Genomic DNA, 26,735 nt, shown 5'->3' on the forward strand with positions numbered 1-26,735 from the left:
CTCAGCCCCCGTTCAACCTTAACAAATTCCTCTTGTGGGATATTAAATGGCTGAGTTGGCTTTACCCATCAGAGATAGGGGAAGTCCGTCCCTCCTTTTTAAAGTACGACTATGATTTGACCAATAGTGAATCCCAGGTCAACCTAAATAATTAATCCCTTGTTCTTGTTATTTGAAGGCCCATGTATCTAAAGGTCTCTGGTCCTGAAAGGTTGTTTCAATTTACTGTCTCACCCTTTTCGCTCCATGGGGGCACCTGCCACATTCCAAAGATTGATGGATTGCATTGTGGCGCCTTGTCAAGCTTTCCCAGGTACCAATCTAGATGACATAGACTTCTACCGTTCTGCATAGGAAGAACAACTACCACACCGTAGCTATCATAAACAAATCGCACCAGCAGAAGAGAGTGAGAAAACCCTGTCTACCACGCACACACCAGAAGTACGAGAGACCCGGCCAGAATCAGCAACAGCGAACCTACAGCTTTTCCTTTTAGCAGTATTCTGCACCCAGAGGGAGAACATCCATAGAGTCAGGGCGCTGTTAGGCAGAATCCTGTGCAGTGCCGCTACGGACCACTACACACAATTAAGACTACAAGTGGTAATACAAGTTCACCTTTGGTACAAGCCTGTACTACTATGTTAAAGTGGTAGCAGTAGCGGATCAGCCAGGCTTATCTCAAGAGTATATGAGCAGTAGCAGAGATTACACAAAGGGACCACAATGACTGTGACTCAAGCAAACACTCAAGGTTTCAGGTAAAAAAATATGAGTACATTTATTTTTAAACCATCTGTAAAACACAACACTATTATTAATTCAAAACCACACGTAAAACACACTACAAACAACCAATTCACTTGGTACAGTATAACTCAAGGTAAGTACCCTATGTTTTAACGGACCTGTGTTGTGAAACAAAAGACGTTACCGGGAATACATATGCGATCACTTTTTGACAGTAATGACAGTTCGGTCTTACGAAAGATACGCGTATCCGCGGAAAGAAATGTTACCGGGGCAAAAACACACTTAGCACCCGAGTTAACCAGAGCGAGTTGGGGGCAAAAATCATTGGCAATACTTTTGTCAAGGCAGACAGAATCAGAGAACCCTCGCTGACAGAAATACAAAAGTCAATAGGCCAGAGCCAGTGTCAAGTGGAACCAGGTTGCTGTTGTCGAGGATCACACAATCAGAAAGTTCATGATTCAATGTAGCCAGGAGTACTTGGATATTTTCAACAGAGGAAGCAAAGGTTATAAGAAGGAGGGAAGACAAGGGCAAGCCTTGGAAGAGGAGAAAAGGGATTTACCCTAGCTCTTCGAAGCAGAACACAGTACCTTATTCAAGGAAGAAGCTGGTGCCATGGCAGTAGTTCCTGCAGACCCCCGGTTCCTGGTGCTTCGGTCGTGGAGACGAGAAGGAGGACTGGATCTTCTCTGGTCGTCGAAGGGTAGATAGCTCAGGACTGCAGCAGGGCTTCACCGGGACGGGGTAGTTGCAGCAGCCATCTTCTTCTCCGCTTCTTTTCGGTTCCTTGTAGTTCCAGTGGCGACTGACTTCCAGCCCAAGAGTCCTGCCTTTTATGCAAAAAAAACCCATTCGCACAGCCTGGCTGTCAATCACGCAGCAGGGGGGTTGTCCAGCCCGGACAACCACCTCAGCCAATCATGGCAAAGTGCGACTTGGGTTTCCTAGGATACCCTGTGCAGGGGGTAACTACACCCCTCCCTCACATTCAGCCCACCTAGACACCCAGGCGCCTAGAGGAGGGCTTCTTGGCAGAAGCCTGCCAAAAGACGGTGAACAAAGAAGGCAAACCTGGTTTGCCACGCAAAGTAAAACACAAGAAGGACTTTAACAAAAAGAAATGGTGAATAAACCCGACCGGAGCCAAAAGAAAGAGTATTTGGTCAAGCGGGTTTATGTTCGAGGCTACTAAAATAGCCCAAAACACTACCACGTTATGTAATATAATCGCGGTAGGAAAATTAGGGTAGGTACCACTGTCACCAGCCAAGTCTTAGTGTTAAGGGAGCAAAACAAGGCTCCAAGAGGTACAGATAAAAAAGGCTAAAAATTAACCCTTTCCAATACTCCATGTAAGATGGGGTGTACTGGATCTGTAGTTAAATGACTATGTAAAGTTAAAGGCAACTTTACCCTTTTCTGGGGGACAGTAGTCAGCCCCAGAAATGGAGTCGGTGGGAAGTCTAAAAGACAACCCTGTGTCACTGCACTGAAGGTGCTGTGTAACACACAAAAGAGTGGGGCTACTGAAGTGGTGTACTCCAGAGTCCACAATAAAAAAAAACAGATGAAATACATATGGCAAAACACAGGTAAGAGTGGGGGAAAGGCTCACACTCTTACCCAGTGGAAAAAATAAACTGCAGAAATCCAGCAAAGCTGCTGAGGGACTCACTAGGTAAGAGAAATTAGCCATTGAATGAGAATTCTCCCTAACAGGCGCGTCGGCGGGACAATCACTACACAGCAGACCGCAAAGCTGGCCAACGCTAGCCAGCGCCAGCAGGCGCACACCACAGCTGGCGATTTACAACCTAGACAACCAGGGACGCTTTAACAAGGCTTGGGCATTTAAGGAGACTAACTTTGCCTGGGTAAAACCCAGAACTGATTCCCTTAACACCAACAGAGACATTAAATGCCACGGGTTGCCATCATAGTTCTGAGACAAACTCAAACCGAGAATGGAGGTTGGGCTTATGCCAATATGTAATAGTTTTTCTGCTTTTGTCACACCCTTGGTTGGGAAAATAAGGTCAGATTGGCCGTGGAAAGGAAAGCAATGGTGACAGGAGTGGGAGTATACAAAGGAGGGCAGGAGGAGGTGGACCAAAAGACCAGCATGAGAAAGGTAGGGCAAAATATGAAGGCGAATTCTGGAAGAAGGTGAGCTATTGGTTACTGAGTACAAGTAGAACTGATGTGCGCGCGCTAGTGTGGCAAGTGTTATATACATGAATGTAAGGAGTGACAGTGAAGTGGATGCAAATGAGTGTGACTGGCTAGCAGGTGGGTGGAGGAGGGAGTAGTGAGATTGGGAACAAGAAGGTGGTAATAGCAAAGGGTGGAAGCAAGGGCTTGAAGGAGTAAAAGCCATCGGAGGGACAGGACTTTAGAGGGAAAAGAGGGTAGAAGTGGGTGTAGTTGCAGCAGGCCTGTAGCGAGAGATCCTGAGGGAGAACAGGGACAGCGCGTTAGTTGGAAGACCAAATCCAACAGGGTCTCTGTGAGGCACAATCCCCTTTCCGTATATTACATCAACAAAAATATAGAGTAGGGACAATCACACACTCCCTGGGAAGTTTAGATAGGAAAGGCAACTTGCCTTTAGGTCATCATGTCCTGTATAAATCAGACTCAAACAGTGGGAGACAAACTTCTGTATCTTCTAAACTGGTGTCATGGATGCCTGCGTTAAGGAGGAGGTGCTAAACAAGACCAAAAAAAAGAGATGGCCCAATTATAGTTTCAATAAAAACCCTTGAAAACATCTCTGAGGCTTGGAGCCCTTCTGTGCCATCTGTGACACATACCTTGATGATATTATTTACAGTCTCGCATGGGAATAGCATAAGCTTCATCTATATGAGGCCTCACGTATCCTGAGAGCCTTTAGATTTGCAACACACCCTGTCAAATATCATCTGGTGCAGTATGCAGTTACGCACTTGGGAATTCTCATGGTCAACAGTATAATCAGGCCCAAAGAAAAGAAAGTGTAGGCAGTTAAGAACACCCCTGTAGTTTGTAGCAAAATAAAGTCCCTGCATTTTTGGACTTACTCAGTTACTACCAATGCTTTATTCCATCATTTTCCACAATTGTTTGTTCATATAACATACATGCGTTTATCCAACACAAATCTCTAACTTGAAAGAATAAGGAACCTTTGTTTGAGTAGAACAATCTGTGTCACATGAATCATTGCGCCGGCGCACCATATAATGCACAGTATAGGATTTGTATGCAGTTTTTTTTCAAAACCTGGCTCTAGGCAATATCCTTGCTCACTGGACAAATACTTTTCATTGGTTTTGAAATTAATGAGCATGGTAATTGGTTCTGTGTCTTTCATATTACATTTTATGTTCAATTGTACTTTAAGACATTCTAATCATGCTGAAATCTTGGGGCTCTCCGTTGCTTTAAGCTCAAGCTTGTTTGGTTTGTTCATGGAGTAGGTTGTTCTCTTACAGCACCCTAGTTTTTGTCTGAGCAACTGTTTTTCAGCTCGCCTTGCAGAGTACAAACAATTTACCTGCGTTTCTTTACTTATCTCCTCACTTGCCATTCCAAGATGTACGATGCAGGAGTTTCTATCCTTCTTTGTTTTGAGACGTTTCTTTTTGCCTTTGCCCTAGATAAAGGAAGAAAAAAAAGATAAGCAGCTTCTTGAAAGGATATCAACATGCCAATAGGCCACTGGCCTGAGCTGTGACTGAGCAGGGGTTAGACTGATAGTAGGCTTGTCTAACCAAGAACGCGAATATTAGCTGTAGTTGTGCATGTGTTCCTTCCTGTCATGGGATGGAAACAGTGTTATGTCACAAGACTTCCAACAAACGTCCTCCAAAGACTGAGGTATCGTGGAAGAAGCTTGACAAGTGTAAAATAGCATTTCTAGTTGGCGGTTTTAAAAAAGAGATTGGAATCCAGCAATACACACAGATCTCCATTCAAAACGATGGACAGAAACAAACACTCTCCTATATCTTTCAAAAGTCCTCCCAAATAACGTGCGTTCAAACGTCAGTCAACCAATGTTTCCAAATTTGAAGACATTTTTAAGTGGATTATGAGCTACACGTGGAACATCTCATATTTAAACTTTTCGAATGCAGATAGCCTAGAAAAGCTTAAACTTGTGCTTTCAAGGTATGGTGTTACCCTACTAAACCTTAGCCAGATGGGCAAATCCTTAAGATGTTCTTGGCTAACCTAGAGGTATGTCATGAATTGAACGAATTTGTCCCTTCTCCCCAAGGGGGAGCTCCCCCGCCCCATGAGGCTAAGGATGTGAGCCCACTCCGCAACACCCTCCCTAGGGGTCGAGGCAAGTGGAACCTCAATGTGAGAGACTCCCCCTTTGAGGACAACTCCCATTCCACTGAGGCCTCCAAATTATGGCTTATATGGACTTATATAATATACCAAACTGTTATCAAACTCAAGAAGATAAAGTGAAGTTATACTATGAACGACAAGAAATGGAAGATATCCCTTTAAATTCAAGTCTCTAATGGACTGCAACGAGGAGGCTGAAAAGGGATGTAAGACCAACAAGTGAGATAGAGGTGGCAGAGAGAGAGCGAACAACCGAGAAATGCAAGGAAAGATCATTGTGCGTAACAGAGCGGAAGGAGGTGGGGCTCTGGAACAACGCAGAGTCGGCGTGCGACACAGTTGCTCCAGCGCAGAACTAGAAACACTGAGCAACCAGCATGCAAGAGTGGAAGAAAGCCAAGCAGGGCGGAGGGGAAAGAGCGGTAGTGGTGTGACCACGGAATGTGGGCAGTCTGCCCATACAACATCGCTGAGACCAAGCACCAAGAGAAGGGAGTCATTCTCCTGACGTAAGTTAGTTAGAATAGTGGTAGGGTCGGATAGCTTCAATTTGGAAAGAGGGTGAATTTATTTTTGGAGATTTCGCCTGACTGACAAGCTTGTTAGTTAATATGATAGGCAGGGACCACCCCATAGTTATAGAGAGAGATAGACCTTATTTTACAGTAATAACATGTATTTACCGAGTCCAGGTCCTCTTCTGATCCTCTACAAGTAGCTGTGGTCAAGCAATCAATGACAACTCTTAGGCAGGCAGGTGGAGAGACAGGAATAGAAGGTAAAAGGGTGCTAATTTGAATAAAAGAATGTCCACACAAGGGTAATATGAAATCAATGTTATATCTGGTAAAAAGATCTGTAAGGTGTTGATGCAGGTTCCAGTCAAGTAGTTCAGGTTTATAATATGTTTCTCTAGAAGCACTCTTGGTTCTTGACCCTACCCATTAAGCAAAGTCAAAAGTCAACCAGGATCTCAGGGTACCAACGTTGAGAGGTTATACCTCAGGGGAGTAGTAGGGAGCTAAAACGCTGTATAGGCTTAACTGTCCGATTTATTTTCATCTAGGATACAGGAAGAGCAGAACATGCATTGACTAGATACATGGAATGCTGGTTCTAATACTAAACAAGATTTTTCAAATGGTGAGAGCAGAGTAAAAAACCTGTAGTGTTAGGCCTCTGTTTCCACCCTACCCTGACAATTATAGTGTAATGAAGAAGTCTGGCTTCACGCTCAGAAGAGGAGAGGGGTAATACTAAGGAACAGCAGAGCAACAGATTAGATTTGGAAGTAGGAGTATTTTACTCCCTATTTTTGAAGTTGGGAGTAAAATGACTTTTTAGGGAGTAAAAATGTAAGTCCAATTCCCAGTGAGAGTAAGTTGTATAAGCATTTAAAAATATGTTTTAACTGGAAAACGGAAATGTTTTTGTAATAAATATTTCTTTGCACATAGTTATTCATGCACATTAAAAGATGCCTGTTTGATGGAGGCCACCAGGGGGCGCAGGCAAGATGTCAGCCTGAACTAGTGGCTCCGTTCCCTGCCCAGAGTCAATTTGTGGAGGTGGTGGAGTTGAGGGACCCTCAACCCCCTGAAAGTGTGTCCTATGGTGGGCGAGCCTGCCTGGGTGTCGAGGGGCGAAGAACTGGGGGCTGCATCTTCACATGCAAAGCCCCCCAGAGGCAACTACAATCGAGACCGCAGTGTGGAGGTGGAGCGTGGTGAGGCGAGAGAAGACCCGAGCCGCGCTCCTGTGCGAGTACACGTAGGCGGCAGCGGCCGAGTGTTAGGCAGAATCCTGTGCAGTTCCCTTAGGGAACAATGCAAAAAGATTAAGACTACAGGAGTAAGCAGTAAACCCAATTGGTAGCAGTCTGCACCACCCAGATTTACCTTGTAGCTGTGGCTGAGCAGTCAGACTTCTCTCAAGACGAATAGGGCAGTATATAGAGTATACACAATAGGGTTAAAAATACAGTAGAGCAAACAAACACTGACCAGAGCTTTGTATAAAAGGTATATAATTATTTATTTAAAACACACTTTTGGCAATATGCTAGCACTCTAAATCAAAATCAAGTTAAAACACAGTCAGGTCAAGTATACACACCTCCCTTAATAACTATTAGACAAGTCAGAATTAAAACACCACCCTTTGTTAAACAGATGTGAGTGCATAACCTGATGGCACTCCAATAGTTCAGTTAAAGGGTGAGAAAAAGACAGAGCATAGAAAAAAACAGGTCCCAACACTTTTAGGAGTTCTCAGCAAGAGAATAAAGGCAGTATAGACTGTAGAGCCAAAGTTCATAGGCCAGGCCCACTTTAAAGGAAGCAAAGCGAAATGTGCCCAGGATCACACGGTTTGAAATGCACTTAAAGTGCAGAATGTTCAAAAGAGGTTGGGGTGATTCAAGGAGGTAAAGTTAGAAGGTCTGGGGCCAACCCAGTTGGCAAGCCAAGGATTTAAGGGTCACCTTGGGCAAACCGAAGAAAGGGAGGCCAGGCAGGACACAGTACCTTAAACAGAGAGGAAGCTCCAGCGGTGGCAGTTGTTCCTGGCAGTGGTTGCAGTTTGTTGTTTCGACCAGGGGAAGAGAGGATCTCGTCGAGGAGGAAACTTGGAGTCGTTGCACTGCACAGGGATGAAACCAACCGCGGAGTTCGTCGATAAAAGGTGGGTTCCTTTTATTCGCGGTCAAAGTGGTGAAGCTTGGCTATCCGGCCGCTGGGGTGCTTGGCATGGGCGATTCGACCAAGAGATGTCTTTGGAAGGCGAAAGGGCGAACTGGTTGGTCCCACCAGCTCAGAGGAAGAAGACTCGTCCAGCAGATAATCTTCTCTTGTCGTCGGGAAAGTGGTGAGGTAGTTGCAGCAGGGCTTCACCGGTGGTGTCGTCGTTTCAGATGGCTCAGCTTCTTCCCTCTTCGGATTCTTAGGTCCTGTGGCGACTTCTGAAGTTCCAGTCCCAAAGGCCCTGCTTTTATGCAGAAAAACCCCCATTCAACAGCTTAGCTGTCACTAAAACATGCTAAGTGGTGAGCCGGGCGGCTCACCACTGGCCCAATCAGAACAGAGTGCGACTTGAGTTGCTAAGGCAACGCAGTCCAGGGTGCCAATTCCCCTCCCCACCCATCCTGTGGAACCCAGACAGAGTGACACCATTTGGAGGGCTTCTGTGGAGAAGCCCGCCAAAAAGTGGAACAAAGGGCTCGACCTTGGTCAGAGTTACAGAGACAGACACGAATGCCATTTTAGAAGAGAGTTCTGGCAAAAAGATCCAACCGTTGACTTAATATTAAATAAATAAACCAGCAGTATCTTTAACATTGCACCAAAAAATGGTGCGTTTAAAATCAATGGGAAAATCCCATAGAGAATATTCCGGTGGAATATTTCGCGTGGTAACCACTGCCACCAGCCAGAAACTCGACAAGGGGGGACTGGACAGTGCCCCCTTGAAAACAGACCCAGGGCAATATAATTAACCCCTTCCAGACTTCCGCAATATGATGGTTTGTACTGGTTCTGTTCACAATTTAAGACTAGTAAAGTCAATGGTGACTTTACATGCCCTGGGAGACAGTAGTCAGTCCCAGGGTATGGAGTCTATGTTTCGGGGTCACAATGACACCCCTGTGTTACTGCACTGAGGGTGCTGTGTAACACATACACACAAAACAGATGATACCCTATGGAGTAAAAGACCCCATAGCCCAAAATCACACACACAGTCATAGACAACCCTCAAATCATGCCTAAGAGCTGGGACTAAAAAGAATCTCACTCTTAGCAGGAGAAAAAAAAAACCAAAAATCCAGCAAAGCTGCTGGGGGACTCACTAGGTTTGGGAAATTAGCCTTATAAGAGAATTCTCCCTAACACTGATGCCGCAGTGTTGCTAGTGCTGTGCCCCCCTACTGGCCTGGGGGGTGGCCTGGAGTGTTTGCGAGCTGAAACGGACCGGGGCGGACCCCCAGTGCTGTCGGATCTCAAATGAGGCGAGGCGGGAGAAAACCTGAGCTGTGCCCCTGTTCAGCAAATTGAAGGAGGCAGCTGCGGGAGCCGCGGCACTGCAGAGGTGTGTCTTCCCCCTGGCCTGAGGAACGGCCATCAGTGCCGCTTGCTGGAGCAGGCTGGGAGTGGGAACCCAGCAGTGATAATCAATACGCTGTGCAGGCAATGAAAGGAGGAGGAGGAGCCCAAGGACTTGGGTGTCCTGGGAAAAGCTGGAGGAGCGGCCCACAGCAGAGGAGGTGAGGGACAAGCCACCAAGCAAGGAAGTGAGGTTGGCGGGGGCCAGTGATCCCAGCCCGGGGTACAAGGCAGGAATACAGAGCCTGGATTGTTTCTGGCAGCGTAGGCTGCTCTGGACATAAGGCGCAGGGAGACAGCAGTGGAGGGGTGCGGACATGTGGGCTTGTGGCCCAGTATAGGCGAGAGCCCTCAACCCAGTCGATGTTGTACATGCGAGAGCGCTGAAGTGGTGGTGGTTTTCAGCCCTAAACTTAAGAGTGTGTGCAGCAGGCACTACAAAACTGTGACAGTGGTAGTGGCCATCTGGAACTGGGTGAGGACTCACTGCCACCAGAGTGGAAAAGTCACAGACTGCCACAGAGCAAGTAAAGGGTGGCTAAGCGACCTTGTGTATCTACGTGCCAAGCCTGGAAGGGTGGAGCACAGCAAAGCGGTGCTGGGCGGCAGTGGAACAGGTATGCTATGATGTTCGCTGATGCTCTTCGGATCGTCCCTCCTTTGTGAAAATGTTCTAGGATTGTCTCCCTATCTTTGTAGTTTAGGATCTGGGCTATTATCGGCCGAGGTTGAGCCCTAGCTGGTGGCTTTTGTGTCAGGGCCCTATGTGCTCTCTTCACCATGAATCCCTGAATAAGTGCAATAAGTGGTCTATTTCCTGCAACAGCAAGTTTTCAATTCATTCCGTTGGGTTTGGTCCTTCTTCCCCCTCCAGGAGCCCGATAATTCACACAATGTTTCTCCGTGCTCGTCCTTCTGCTTCGTCCACCCTGCATTCAAGATTCCGTACGTACTCTTGCAGTACTGAGCCTTCCTTGGAGTTCTCATTACAGCTACTCGTGTTTGCTTGCACTTCTTTCCCTAACACAGTGTGCTCTGCCAGCGACTGGAAATCTTGTCTGAAGAGGTTCACATCGATACTGATCGTGTCCATCTTAAATTCCAGTGCAGACTTTAAAGCTGCAATGGCTTCCAGTAATTGATTGTCCCCCCTTGCAGAAGCCTCTGCGCCCTGGGTCGCCTGGGCCGTTGACGTTGTGCCATCTGATGCTTGGGCAGGTTTAGCAAACATATCAATCGAGGACGGTTTCCCCTTGCCCTTCTTCGCCGTGGATGCCATGGCTGTGCCGGTCTGCACTGCTGCTCATTCCCGATGCCAGTGCTGCCGTGGCAGCGTTCCCTGCCGGCTGAGGTCCCATCTTCCTTAGTTGGACTTCCTTCCAGTTGCACCTCATAGTTGTTACCTCACCTATATCACACTGTAGTCGCAGCTAGTTACGAGATCACGTTGTTAGCTTCCCATTGCCCCAATGTGTCCATATAGCAACTGGAAACCACCCCTCCTACTCGAAGCAGTCTCACTTGGTGTGGCCTCTATGATTTAACTTCCTTACTCCATCCGGTATGTGGTGTGGATCTTTAATGTACTTCGCTGGGTTTCCGCTGGTGTTGAGCATCTGCTCTCCTGGCACTCGATCCGTCCGTACTCGTCCTGTTGCTCTCCCAGGCAGGGCCCATTGCTGGATACCATTGTACTATGGGTTCCACTTCTTCCAGCCGCATCTGGCACTTGCAGGCCCCTGCCGCCCCCCAAATCACAGCTGCCTGCCTTCAGGTGTGCCCTGCACTGCAGGCTGCTTGGTTCTCCTGTGATGCGACTCTCTGTTCGTGTCTTACACCGCACTTTGGCTGTACAGACACGTAGCTGCGCTGTTCACTCACAGTGTCTACTTCTTGTTCCAAAATATTTAATAAAGTGCCCTCATACCATGTCCAGTGCCCCCGCCCCTAACATCTCCTCGGGGCTAAGCTTCAGTGGCTTCAAATGTAGGCCCCCACAGGTACGAGACAACTTTCTTTCAGGGGAGCTTGTTATTATCGGGCTGTACTCCCCCCCCCAGGGGCCCTTGCACACTATAGTCCATCAGCCACCACCCAACGTCAAATGCACCATGCTCACCTTGCCATCTAGGTGCTGCAGGCCTCCTCCTTGACGCTTGAGTCTATGGGTATATCAAGAACCCACGCTGCTTCACAATATCATGGGATGCTGTGCTTCAGTCATGCATTAAACTGCCCCTGTAGCTGCTGCTGCCTTCCACTGCAGCTTTGTAGCACACTCTTGGCCCTAGCCCCTTTATTGAGCCTTAACTGTGTCGCCACCCCAGTCAGCTGTGCTGCATAATGCCTTAGGCCCCGTTCTGCCAAAATTGAAATCCTGGAGGGACAGCCTCCCAAGAAAAAATTTGAAATATTTGACAAATTGAAGTACGGTAAAAGGGGTACTGGCAATAAATCCCCCAAAATCTTAAGAGCTGCCCTAAAGAAGAAGCTTACAAAGGAAAAGGGTGAGGCCTTAACAAGGAAAAAATGCCATGGTAAGTCCATTCTACCTTAGCCTAATTCAAGGGGGAAAGAAATACCGGCCCTAAGAAATCTAATTCCACCGAAAACTAGGGAGGACACAGCTGGCAGCAAGCTCCCCCTTGGACCCCTGAATCGATATCGAGTGACAAACTGCAGTAGGAGCGAGAGCCTTGACAATTCTATTAACCAATTTGAGGACTCAACGAGCAAAGAAGTCACGCTTAGGTCCGGGGATCCAAAGAGAAAGCTAAACACGATGAGGGACGAGACCACAGACACTAGGCCACCCCAGGCCCTGGCAACGAGGGAGGAAGAGGACCTCATTGATCTGATCAACCTCTCCACCTATTCCTAGTTGGATGAAGAAAAATCTGAGGTTTATATCAAGCAGGATGACAGAGTTCCTTTTGTGTATGTCGCCTCCGGAAACCCCTAGAGCAAGCTCCAATAAATCCATTGAGGAGGAAGAGGTTGAAGTCGTGCCTCAGTATTCTTCAGATGCCATAGCAAAGACCGAGAGAAGGGTCCCAACCATTTTGGAAGTTAAAAGAGACTGATTTATTTTGGATTACTGGGAAAACTCGGGATCCCCGCAGGGAAAAAGAAGGATTCCATCTTAGACCCTAGAAAAAGAGCTAAACCAAATCCCTTTCAAGTTAATGGATCATAAAAGACAGGCTGGTCTATGAAAATTCAGACTCAAGGAGAGTAGCAGCCCAGACTGTCAAAAAAAGGTTTCATGGAGTTCGAGCGCAGTTGATAAGAACAATCAGCTAAGAAGCAATAACAGGGAGGGCCAACGCTGGGCTGATCACTCCAAAATCCTACAAAAAATTCTAATGAGGCTTTCTGAATTGCACTAGAACGAGTGCTTGTTATTAAGGACAATTTGATCCTGAATAGGGCCAATGTCCTACGTCTTCTGCACAGTGCTGCAACAACGGTCCAAATCAATTCTAAGGATGTCCACTTGGTGGAATTCCCAGAGGAGGAACGCCTGGACAAAATAATGATGTACTTAGCCAGCTCGACCAAGAAAGAACTATTGAGAGAAGGGCAACTTTCCTATCTATGGGCTTCGCTTTGGCAGATTATGATCCTCCCCAGCAAGCAAAATCAAGGGCAAGGAAGGAAAATCGGGTGGCAGAGCCATCAAGACCACGTCAGAGAACGGGTCGATCTCCCCCGCCTCTTCACAAGCGGAATACTCTGAGGCGTGAAAGATCGCTGAACAATTGGAAATTCACTATAATAGTAGAGAAAAACAACACGTACAAAGACCTGAAAGGTCACAGAAACGTGAGGAGACAAAGTACAGAGACAGAAGATTGGGGATGCTTGGCTGGGGCCCTGGCTGCTAGTGGGGATCAACCATAGCGCCCAACCCGATATGAGGTCTTAAAGTCGAACCAGGACCTAGGAGGGATCAGACTTGGTAGATGGAACAAACAACGATTTGCCCATTTGTTTGGGGACAGGGGCCTAAAATATCAGAACTATGACATCACTTGTATGCAGGAGACATGACTCCAAGCCTCCCCCATGTTGGAAGGATTCACCATCTACCTGAATGCAGCTGAGAGGGGGCCTCAAGGTCGACCAACATCAGGCTGGTTAATAGCTTTGACTAACGACCGGTACTTTGATGTAATCTACGAAATACACCAATCACCCCTAATACAGGCTTTAGTATTGACATCAAGAATGTATCCTGTAAACCATTCCAACATACTTTTGCTGATTAACCTGTATTGGAATATGGCTGCTGCTACAGGCAAGTCCTTTGTATCTTCCGTATTGGCTCTTATAGAAGAGGCCAAGCAATATGGCTGAGCTTGGAAATTCTCCTATGTGGAGACATACATCTATTGCTTTGACACAAATTTTCAATTGATCAAAGATAGTCTGCCTACAGCATCACTGCAAGTTCTACGAGGCCTTCAATGGAGAGAGGACCTTACCTCGAGAAACATCTTTATGGCAAATGGCTCCATTAAGGGGGATGTTCTGCCAAGTCCAACATGGAAAAGAGGAAAGGAAAAAAGATCCTGGATTATGTCTTTGCCTCTGCCAACATGCTCACGTACATATCAAGCTTATTGATACAACATACGAACTTAAGCAACCACAATATACTGGTAATTATCAATGAGTGGGGCACAGATAGAGTCCAGCTGTCATGGCCACAGGCCCCAGAACACAAAAACCACACCATCTAGTGATGGGGGCAATGGGTCACTTGACTCATTTATGTCCCTTTGGGACCTATAAACACATGGGCCCTGGCTGGCCTTTGGCGCCAGGTTCATATAGAGATGTGAGCAGGAACACTATTTCAGTGCAGGAGTGCTTTTATTTTACAAAAACTTTCCAGGAGCTGAAAGCCATTATTCCAGAGAACATCCTCATGTGCTGACTCATTGTGTGTGGCAGGCAGACTGAACCTGGTGGTTGTGGCTTCAGAAGCTCAGCTATATAAGCTGCTCCATCCTTAAGGCCGGTGTTTCACGTTACTGTGCACTCTCGTGCAACGTGGCGCACACCGCCGCTTGGACCAGTTCACTTACCATTGGAAACCAAGCGTTCTCCTGCACACTCACCGCCAGGAAACCAGTGCTTCATCGCTTCATCTGCAGACTCATCTCCTGACATCCAGTGATCTTGATCCCGATGCTGCAGCACCGCACTCCGCATCCATGAACTCGGACCCTGTGAAGAAGAAGAAAGACAAGGTTAGAACATCCGTCCTAGGGCCGCGCCACATTAGAACCCCACGCACCCCATAGTTAACAATTTACCAGCTACTGTACCGCTGCAGCTTCGTTCCTCATTCCCTCCGGCTGTCGCCTAAAGCTCCACAGCTTCTCCCGGGCCGGCAACATCACCTGCAAGGCAAGAAAGCAAAAGAGCAAACATCAAAAGTGGAACGGACAGCAATACAAGACAACAAACTCTACAATACAACACAAACAGACGAGGAAAGACAAAGGCAAACATAAACACTTACCTGAAGTATGGTGGCATAATCGCAGCAGGACTGGACTACCACGTACAAGGGACCAGTGAAGGAACTCGGTCCAGATCATACAAGCGCCCCTGCCAGAAGCAGCAGGATGGAGTGCTCGCCAAAACTAATCAACAGGTGAGCTTTCCAGGGACAGCGCATCCCACGGGTATCACGGTTTGGGAGAAGGGGTCTGGAAGGGGTTCAGGCGCACAAGCTGGCATACTCACACCCCCTATTCGCCACACAGGAGCAGTCCCGAGCAGCATCACCTATTACCACCAGTCACCACAAGCGCAGAGGGCGAAGTTGGACCCGAGCAACCTCACCCCCGGGAGAACTGCAACCGTGCCCCAACGCCTCCGCAGAGACCAGGTGAGCGTAACAGAACGCAAAGCCTCTTCAAATCTCTGCCTGGGCGTTATGCAAACTTCTGAAACGGACCAGTTGGCCTGATTACTGGGAGAGTTACGGGCTGAAGTTCATGCCTCAAGACAGGAAACCAATGCCTTAAGGAGGGATCTAATTGTGAACCTGCAGCGGACAGATGAACTAGCAAGGCTAGTGCTCCAGGCACAGGTAGGCCATATCCCACTGCCAGGGTATGCCCCTCTTGCCACGCCTCCACAGCCCATGCCAGTAAAGGTGGTTCTTCCAGGGGGGGTTCCCATGGCCCAACCAGAATGCTTCGCAGGCGATCCAAATAAGTACGCCATCTTTATGAATCAATGTCACCTACATTACTTGTGCAGACCTAGGGCATTCCCCAACGATCAAGTGAGAGTGGCATTTGTACTCTCATATTTAGGAGGTAGTGCAGTGGGTCTGGTCAATACCCTTGGTAAAACACAATGATCCTTTGCTTTGAGACTTTGGAGGTTTCCAGCGTGAAATGGAGAAACTATTTGCATACTCAAGGGTGGGTTCTGGACAATGAACTGTTATCACTACGGCAGGGTAATGAAGACCTACTAACATATATAGCTTCCTTCAATCCTCTGATAGCACAAACTAACTGGCCAGAGGAGAAAATAACTACTCTCTTTTACCGAGGCTTGTGAGGGGAACTTAAGGACATATTAGCCCAAGTACTAAATCCCCCAGAAAGATGTGCTGAATATATCGGCCTGACTGTGCAGCTCGATCACAGATTGCAGGATCGGAAGATAGATCGGGCCAAGGCCGAGGGGCGGTCAGTCTATGTGCGACCCCGTGAGAATCAAACCAAATCACACAATCAGTCCGATCCAATGCAAATCGGAGGCTTGCGGAGAAAAGGAGACAGCAGCAGCTTTGTTTGTACTGTGGTAAGGCAGGTCACTATCTCCGAAAATACCCGTGAAACCACCCAGGAAAGCAGATGGAGCAACTGACAAGGGAGAAGAAGAAGAACAGGACTCGGGAAACTCCAACGACAGGCAAGCGTAGGGGTCCTCTTGTCAAGCGGTGAAAAGGATCCTATACAGACGTCACATCTAGTCATCCCTGTGCTCCTGGTAAACCACAAGCAACAGTCGAAAATACATGCCTTGGAGGCATACATTGACAGTGGGGCTGTGAGAAATTATATGGGCCTTCCTCTCCGACAGAAGCAGGTTTCGGAAAACATCACAGCAGTTGATGGATCTCAGCTATCATCCGGCCCAGTGACGCATTACAGCGAGAAGGTCACGCTTCTGTGTCAGCACAGTCACCAAGAGGACATCACCTTCGATCTCATTGGCGTTCCTCAGTTCCATATGAAATTGGGAATGCCCTGGCTGGAGACCCACAATCCCAGGATTGACTGGCGTAAACGAGTTCTGACCTTTCCCCAAGCCTGCGCCGACACCTGTTATAGCAAGGAATTCTCATTAAAAGGTCTTACCAACACAGGTTCGTCGAAGAAAGAAACCATAATGGGCCTCACCAGTTCACTACCACCTGAATACCTGGATTACCAAGATGTCTTTCAAAAAGAGCAACCGAACACCCTACCTCCGCACAGACCGTATGACTGCCAAATTGATCTGGTACCTAGAGCTCAAGTTCCCTGCAGACGGATTTACGCCCTAACAGAACAGGAAAACCAGCATCTAAAAACCTACCTCGATCAGTATCTGGCAAATGGCTTCATTCGTCCATCCAAGTCCCCTGCATCCTCACCTGTCTTTTTTGTGCCTAAAAAGGAGGAAGACCTGAGAACTTGCATTGACTACAGAGCACTTAACCAGATCACGGTAAAAAAACTGGTACCCGTTACTGCTTATCCCTGAGCTCTTTGATCAAGTCAAAAACGCTCAGATATATACAAAACTAGACTTACGAGGGGCCTACCATCTGGTAAGAGTCAAAAAAGGAGACGAGTGGAAGACGAACTTTCGCATGAAACATGGCCTTTATGAATATCAGGTTATGCCCTTTGGACTATGTAATGCCCCGGCAGCGTTCCAATTTTTCATGAATGACATGCTCCGCGAACTGTTGGACGTCTGCGCTCTTGTCTATATTGATGACATTCTTATCTATTCGACCACCAAGGAGGACCATATCAACCATGTCCGGGCAGTTTTAGAAAAACTGTGGCAACACCGGCTATATGCCAAATTGGAGAAATGCTTCTTTCACGTGACAGAGGTAGAATTCCTCGGCTTTATTCTCACACCATGGGGCGTACGCATGGACACGCGCAAGGTAGACGCTATCCTTAACTGGCCCTCACCGACATCCATAAAGGGTGTACAGAGTGAACTATGGTTCGCCAACTTTTATCACTGGTTCATTCACGGGTTCTCCCAGATCGTCCACCCAATCACCTCTTTACTACGGAAAAATAAACAATTTAATTGGTCCACAGAGAAAGCCTTGCAGGAGCTAAAGCAAGCATTTACCACATCACCAATTCTATAGCATCCTCGACCAGAGCTCCAATATGTGGTCGAAACGGATGCTTCCAACATAGCAATGGAAGCAGTCCTGTCACAACGAGAACCCGAAACAAGTCAGTTGCGTCCCGTGAAATTCTGGTCTTGGAAGTTTTCAGCCCCTGAATTGAATTATGCAATCACTGATAAAGAACTGCTAGCAATTAAGGCAGCGATCAAAGCCTGGAGACATTATCTTCTTGGAGCTAGACATACAGTCACTGTCGTCACGGATCATTGCAATCTACACTATGTGAAGACCGCTAAAGCGCAATCATCACGCCAACTCCGCTGGGCTCTCTTCTTTGCAAAATACGACTTAGTCATCACCTATAGAACCAGAGTACGCAATGGAAAAGCAGATGCCCTGTCTCACCTGAGTGAGGGAGAAGAGGCATTCACTACACCAGACCCCGTGGCCATCATCCCTGAAGGACGAATCCAGGCATGATTGCCACAACCACCACTCTAGACAACTTAAAATCTGACCTGCAACACTTGAGTCCACCAGGGCAACAGGAATGGCTAGGAAGGGAGACCGATATACGATCGTGGACAACCTATCATACTACCAAGGACGACTGTACATCCCGGATAAGAAATTACAGAATCAAATCATCGCAAACTATCACGATTCTTTAGTAGAAGGGCATCCGGGAATAGCCAAAACCCAAGCTAAAATAAAGAAAAATTACTGGTGGCCAACTTGGCGAAAGGACATTGTCCAGTTCATCGCAACCTGTGGCACCTGTGCACAACACAAGTCCCAAAAACAAAGTCCCGCAGGTCTGCTACGTCCTTTAGTAGTACCCCCAGCACCTTGGCATACACTATCAATGGATTTTATTATAGACCTTCCCTCCTGTAACGGATACAATACCATCTTAGTCGTCGTAGATCTGTTTTCCAAAATGGCCAACTTTATTCACCTGGAAGGTCTCCCAACTGCTTCTACTCTGGCTACTGTGTTTTTGGAACAGATTGTCCGCCTACATGGGTTCCCATCAATATGGATATGAGACTGAGGAACTCAGTTTGTCTCTGCATTCTGGAAAAGGTGTTGTAAAATTGCCAAAATCGACCTCTGGTTATCTACAAGCCATCACCCCCAAACCGACGGCCAGACCGAACGGACTAACCAGACCCTCGAGCAATACATAAGGTGTATGCTGCAACAAACCGAGTATACCTGGAAGGACATACTTTGGTTAGCAGAATACGCATATACCAACTCCATTCACACCAGTACGGGACAAAGGCCATTCTACATAGTGTACGGTCGACATCCACAGACATCCGCTTTCGACCCACTAGAATCATTAGAAATGCCCGCTGTAACAACCTTACACAAAACCATCACCCAGGTTTTTAATGAAGCAGCAGAGCATCTTGCCAGAGCCATAGAGTGAACAGAAGCAGTTTGCGAATCGACACTGAAGGGAAGCTCCCAACTACCAAGTCGGAGACCAGGTTTGGTTAGCATCCAAAAACAGATATCTGGGACCCTACACTATCAAGGCTGTGATCAACTCTGTGGCCATGAAATTAGAATTACCGGCCCACATGCGGATCCACCCAGTGTTTCATGTCTCCCTCCTAAAACCATTGAGACCAGGTACTCTGATCGATACTCCACCGGATCCCGAAATAGTTGAAGCAGAACCAGAATACGAAGTTAAAAGGATCCTAGACTCTAAGTAGTCCGGTCCAAGTTATACTACCTTATAGACTGGAAAGGTTATGGACCCCAAGATCGGACCTGGGAACCCAGTGAGCATGTCCATGCTCCATGATTAATCAGGCAGTTCCACCGCAATAACCCCACTAAACCAGGGCCAGGGGGGAACCACCCATGAGAGGGGCCTTGAGGGGGAGTGCTGTCATGGCCACAGGCCCCAGAACACAAAAACCACACCATCTAGTGATGGGGGCAATGGGTCACTTGACTCACTTAAGTCCCTTTGGGACCTATAAACACAGGGGCCCTGGCTGGACTCAGTCCTGGTGCCTTTAGCACCAGGATCATATAGAGATGTGAGCAGGAATACTTTATTTCAGTGCAGGAGTGCTTTTGCTTTCTTTCAGTGCAGGAGTGCTTTTATTTTACAAGAACTTTGCAGGAGCTGAAAGCCTTTATTCCAGAGAACATCCTCATGTGGTGACTCATCAGGTGTGGCTCCCTAGGTCTGGTCTTCATGTGCTGAATCATTGGATGTGGCAGGCATGCTGAACCTGGTGGGCGTGGCTACAGAAGCTCAGCTATATAAGCTGCTCCATCCTTAAGGCCGGTGATTCACGTTACTGTGCACTCGCGTGCAACGTGACGCTCACCACCGCTTGGACCAGTTTACTTACTGTTGGAAACCAGGCTTTCTACTGCATACTCACAACCAGGAAACCGGTGTTTCATCGCTTCATCTGCAGACTCATCTCCTGACATCCAGTGATCTTGATTCCAACGCTGCAGCACCGCACTCCGCATCCACAAGCTCGGACCCTGTGAAGAAGAAAGAAAGAAAGACAAGGTTAGAATATCCGTCCTAGGGCCACGCATGATTTGAACCCACGCGCCCCCTAGTTAACAATTTACCAGCTACCGCTGCAGCTTCATTCCTCATTCCATCCGGCTGTCGTCTCGAGCTCTGCAGCTTCTGCCGGGCCGGCAACATCACCTGCAAGGGAAGAAAGCAAAAGAGCAAACATCAAAAGTGGAACGGACAGCAATACAAGACAATGAACTTTACAATACAACAAAAACAGATGAGGAAAGACAAAGGCAAACAGGAACACTTGCCTGAAGTATGGTGGCTTAGTTGCAGCAGGACTGGACTACCACGGGCAAGGGACCAGTGAAGGAACTCGGTCCAGATCATACAAGTGCCCCTGCCCGAAGCAGCAGGACGGATTGCTTGCCAAAACTAATCAACAGGTGAGCTTTCCAGGGACAGCGCATCCCACAGGTAACACAGTTTGGGAGAAGGGGTCTGGAAAGGGATCAGGCGCACAAGCTGGCATACTCACGCCCCCTATTCTCCACGCAGGAGCAGTCCCGAGGAGCATCACCTATCACCACCAGTGACCACATAAGCGTAACACCAGCTTTCCTCTTCAAATCTAGAGGTGGAGCCGAGCTGAAATAGGATGAGGCTGCGACAGTTCCTGCGGTCTGCAGCAGATGCTCATGAAGGAGTGATTCCAGCAAAACTACATTCCCATCTGAAAACAAACATTTGACGCAACCCAAATGACAAACAAAACATCAAAAGGGAGACTTTGTTCCACCTTACTCTGATATGCCCCGGTACGAAATCTTTAAGAGGCAAATGGTTGGAGGACTCCGTCTCACAACTCACAACATTGACTGTTGAAGATTGGTGGACTAAACTGATGATGGGAGAACGTCTCTCTACAACTTTGTCACTCTTAGCCTTCCTGAAAGATCTTTTCATCATGCTTCAAAAGTGCTAAAGTTAGGATTGTTAACTCTATAGAGTGAACACTGTCCTTCTGACTAGCAAAAATTAAATTCTATGATTGCAAGTAAACTTAGACCGTGATTGACCAGTGCACAAAAGTATTCCTTTTCTTACCTTTTATGATGAATATTCTTTCCTCCTAAGAAGACCTAATAATCTTCCCTCGCAAAGGTTTTATATTTCAGTGCTTGCTTGGGACAATCGGTTTTGCTAAATAATGAACTGTACTAAATGAGATTCTCTTTTTTTTATTCTTTTTTTTTTTCTTTTGGTTGTTTGCTTAGTTTTGCTTCGACCGATTGTAATATGAAAAGGGCAAAAAGGGGTTTTCCTTTAAATCAAAATGCCAATAAATAAATAAATAAATAAAATGGAAAAAAATACACACAATGACACTAACCCATGACTGCTTGTGACTCCTAACAGGGGTTTCTAAATGTATCATTATTTGTTCCAAAGTTGCCTATGCATAATGCTACGCCTTGACAAAGCCCATCAACAGGGAGAAACATTAGCATGTCCCACCATCAACTTAATGTTGGCTCAGAAACAAACTTGCAAAGTAGTATCATATTGTAAATTAATATATATATATATATTTTTGAAACTTCAGCCCGAAGGCCCAATGTAACACTGAAACTTCAAGCTTTTGTTACATCTTGTAAATCGTCAACTCATTAGGTCACAAGAGTCCTTATACATAAAAGAGAAGAAAACAAAGGGTCTAATGTCCACATGGGCTCACAATCTTCAGACAATCAGCACTTTTGTCGAGCTTTAATGAATCCATGAAATCTACTACTGCGCAGCTCAATTTGATGCAGTGCCCAGCACACGTGTAGGACCACCAGTCTCGCTTACTTGCTGTCGCAGGAGTAAAGCCACTCAAGTGCTTCATCCGATTTGATGTAATGTTCTTGCATTTTGTTAGAAGATGTTCAATTGTTTCTGTTTCGCTGTTGCAAAAACGACACATGTTGTCATTTCCTTCGTTTATGTGTCGATGCCACAGCATTTCTTTCGTTTTTAAAGCATTTAGCCGGAATCTCAGAAATTGGTACCGATGATGGTGAGAAGGACAGTTTATTAGATATAAACATGGCACATTTAGCTTGTGAGCTCCAATTCCTGAGTCGAGCGTGGTCGACATTCGTAGACGGTGGTCGATGTTCTGAGTCCAGCACCAAAGATCAAATTTCTTTATTGTTAATTGTGGACGCATAATTAGGTCATTCAAATTTAGATCGGCGGTAGCTAGAGTTGAGTTCATCCTCTGCTTCCACTCCTCTAGGAGCGACGATGATCCCAATCCTGGGCATGAAAGAAAAATTTGAAATGCTGGTGCTACAGGGGTCAAGCTCATCTTGCGTAGTGCCATTAATGATTTCCACACAACGCAAGTGTAGAGTGAGTTTAATGACAGTTCGTATCGTAGCTGGATCATCGAGATGTATGGAGGGAGCCTCAAAACTCGCCGCCAAAAAATCCCTTCCAGCTTCTGCCAGAAAGAGATGTCAATGTTCCATCCAGATTCTGACCCAAAAGTGATTGCTGGGACAACCTTTAATGTGTAAAAGGTTAAAACGGGAGCAAGAGTAAATTTGCCGTAGTTTTTGTTTAACAGCTGAGCTTGAATAGTGAGTTTTATCATTCGATTTTCAATTTCAAGTTTCCAATTATGTTCATGTAGGGACTTGTTGAACGTGATCGCCAGGTATCTGATGGAGTTGACTACTCCAAGGTTTTTCCCGTCAACGTTCCACGTGAAGGCTTTCTGTTTTTTAGATTCTCCTTGACCAATTATGACAATCTTTGTCTTCTCAGTATTTAGGGCCAGCTCATTGATGTTCAGGTACTCTTGTAAGTTCGCTAACTGCCGTTGAAGACCTATTTGGGTACGATCGAGAAGAACCACGTCATCGGCGTAAATAATGCATCCAATTTCATTATGATTTAATTTTGGTGGAAAACATCGTACATTTCTAAAATGTGTTTTATATCAACATTTAGGACCAATAGTTTATTTTCTGTGGCACAGAACCTGACTAATACAAACTTGTTTCTCTACCTTGACGGATTAGGGGACTATAAATCATAGTTCGTGTCTTGCAGCCGATAGATTTATGTTACACAATAAAACCCTTGGCAGATTTGTCTTCGTAACATGGTTATTAGCCTGCGAATGCAGAGCTGTGAAATGGATAGGTACATAGGTACCAGATGGATGAAGGAACTGGTTAGCTAAAATGATTGTGAAGAAACCTATCAAGGACTCGCATCCCTTAGCTAGATGCAGAGACATATGGTCGAAGCCCCATCAATACCTGCATGAAAAAACAAACACAACCTCACCAATAACAGGAGACCCCACCCCCCCGGCCCCTGCCACCAAATTTGCTGATAGATTCACACAGCAACACAGGCCCATAGCCCGGACTCATTAACTCCTTAGGCTAATCATTTAACTGAATTGTGTCAATCCACTTTTTATTATGCTGCCAACATGTTGCAAATGTGGTGTGGTACTGTTAAATTACATTTTTTACGTATGGCTTCAGTCCTTGCTAGAATGCAATGACATGGAGTAAATGCGTAATCCCTACCAGGGAAAAGTGAAGAATTTAGTATATTGTAACACACAGCAAGAAATGTACACCTTATCGCCACCAGAACCCTGCCCTAAAGCTATCTGCCAGGATTTAAAACCTTACGTCCTGAGGAAAAATGTGGTGCCGTTCCACATGCACCTATTACTGCAACAAAGACTTTCCGGGTGGTAAAGAGGAATGTAGTTTGTGATAATCTAACCAAAGTGCTATTTGAATGGCAGGGGGTGTGTGAATTCCATATTTTAGGGTGAAGGGTGTAAACTGTTATCGACCATGAAAAGGAACGCTTTTACATACTGAGATCTGAAAAAGGCTACGCATGATGGACTAGAATTGATGCGTAGCCTGATAGTGATTTTGTTTAACTGTTAAGCAAAATATAAATAATGTTTTTTTAAAGTAAAAGAGTTCATTCATTTTCAATGCAATGCAAGGAAACAACAAGAGTATTCCCCCTCTAAAAGAGGGAATCACAGAGCAAACAAAACAAGCAAAGTATACATCTTTTTCATTAGCCTAAAGAACAAGGCGTAATTCATTACATCAATGAGGTAGTAGTTTTCGCAATTATGTATATGTAACTTTTATCAGGAGAGAACCGCCTCCCACTTACACATCTTTGCTATATTTCATCACATGTATCATCTCTTGCTTACACATTCCTGAGCCATCTAGCCACATTCTATACATCACTCCATAGTGCTTTTTATCCACACTGCTTTATGGCCCTTGCTGCTTTCCTGTGCCCACAATCGCTGCTGTTTAACAAATGTATAATGGTTGTATAATGGTTGTTCATGTGGCATTCTGCTTCCACTGTTGCAAAAGTAGTTGGTATCTCCGGCATTTATGGTTATCAATATTTCTGTGGCTCACCTTCCACTACAACTCCTAAGCATGCAATAATTCACATTCCCAATATGTCTATAATTTGTTTTTATGACGATGGCCAGCATTCTTTTTTTTCATTAGTGCATTGGTTTAGCATGTAAATGTTTCACACATAAAATGACATATATACAAAATGTAATTTCTTTTCAATAAAGCCAAAAATTCATTAACTCGTTACTTATAATCTCATTACTGTAAAAGCCGCTTAGCATATTTAAGCTTTTACATAGTAAATAAAAGATTTTTCAAAATAAATCATATTCAACTAAACCAATATATTCTAAAACCCTAAGATATTTTTAAGGAGCATACTGTCCAATGATTCCAATGTGTTAAAAAAACATTAAGACCTTGATTGTGTGGATATCGACCTTCCTTTGAAACTTCGTTGCCATAGATATTACGCTCTCAGCCGTTCATTTCTATACAGGGTTTCCCGAAAGAACAGGACACAGCTCTCATGCAGAGATGGACAATCGGCCACTAGGTGGCAGAGTTTCTTTTACATCTCCATTATTACAAAAATTACATACAGACGAGGGGAAACCCTTTGTATTCCTAACATTCAGGATTTCTCGCATCTTCAACAGATTCAATCTAAACCTCATAAACTGACCTCCGTTTGGAGTTTGAGAATTTCTCAAAATATTTGATGGTATACCCAATTTTTGTGTAATATAGCCAATTCACCAATCAGTTTGTATCTGTTTAGTGAATATTTACCGGGTTCATTACATTTTGCTTCTTAAAAAATGTCACCACATACGATTGTTTCCATGAGGCCGGTGTTTTGTTACTTAAAATAATACTTGCAAACATATTGGTGAGCATGCAAGCTCATAATTCAGGGTCTCCTTTCAGGATACAATTTGTTAACCCATTAGGTCCAGCTGGTCTAACTGCTTGCCCTTTTTATAGTATACCACGCATCTTCATATGAGAACCTCATATTCCAATCACTGGTTCCTAACAAATACCTTTCATTTCGCAAACTTTCCACATAAAATGCATTGAAATCTTTACCCCATGTACTTTCAGGAATAGTGTTGATCTGTTTTTGTAGTTGACGACCCTCTAATTTATGGACTGTTAGCCAAATGTTTCTATAATTTTAGCCCCTATAATTGCAAAACATTTTCTCAGAATCATTCTGTATCATTTGATAATTATGTTGCAGTAACTACATTTTATAAAGTTGCTGATTTTTCTTGAATGCTACCATTTTACTCTGTAGATCCAACCCGCCATACCTAATGAATCATAATCCCTGATTCAATTTCCTTTTCCCGAGGGTCACCCGTTCATCAAAGGCCTGAGCATGAGGGCCAGCCTGCTTTCTCTTAATTCTGTGCACTCCATTCCTCTCTTTAAGACATATATTCAACCCAAGCTGAGATAAAACTGTAAAGGTAAAGTATCCCAAAGCAAACCATAAATAAGGCAAAAATAGGCAAAAATAGAGTGCACACATTTCTGGCCGGGAGAGTCAGACAGCTCTGGGGAACTGCACTGAAAAACCCCAGCTTAACACACCCACGCTGGGGCTGGTATATTTATAGCTGAAAACCACAAAATTAACATGTTCTACAAATGCAACAATAATTCTAACATTTCCATTGGCTACATGTCACTAAGCCCCTAAAGAACACTATACATTAAGCAATATAATTGTCAGTTTCGTTTCTTGTGACCATCAACATACCACCCCTCAAACATGACATAATTGCTTGGACCGCACAAAGACACTGTTCAAATTGGTTGGCAAATTTCACGCTCTAATTGATAAGAAGGTTTATTCTAATTGGACAATGACTTTCCACGCTGCCCAGACTGTAGCATCCCACCAAGACAAACCAATCATGTAGTGAGCCGAAATCAATTAGGTCAAAACTTTGCTACAACCCACGGAACACCACAACATTTTCCCAAATAGGCCTTTTGTCCTTCGTCCCTCACACTTGTTCATTCTGTGACTCCCATCTCAATACACGTTGCAACATTTGGAACACAACCTCCTAGTTATCTTCTCACAATGAATAGCTGCACTAAAAAAAGTGACTGAGGCCCTGCTCTTGGTAATTAATGTCTCCTATTTATTTGTTTTACCCAGGAACTTTACCACT

General features: G+C 45.5%; 1 protein-coding gene across 1 annotated transcript in view; it reads right to left on the reverse strand.

The window, feature by feature from the left end:
- AGBL3 (AGBL carboxypeptidase 3) overlaps window positions 1-26,735 on the reverse strand; it is a 2,309,829-nt gene that overhangs the window by 1,117,393 nt on the left and 1,165,701 nt on the right. The window contains exon 13 of the mRNA XM_069628782.1: window positions 4,298-4,396. Within this exon, the coding sequence (XP_069484883.1) occupies window positions 4,298-4,396 (99 nt within the window). The remainder of the gene's footprint in view (window positions 1-4,297; window positions 4,397-26,735) is intronic.

The sequence above is a fragment of the Ambystoma mexicanum genome, chromosome 12 (genome assembly GCF_040938575.1).
Source record: "Ambystoma mexicanum isolate Mex_15411 chromosome 12, UKY_AmexF1_1, whole genome shotgun sequence".
Taxonomy (NCBI): Eukaryota; Metazoa; Chordata; class Amphibia; order Caudata; family Ambystomatidae; genus Ambystoma; species Ambystoma mexicanum.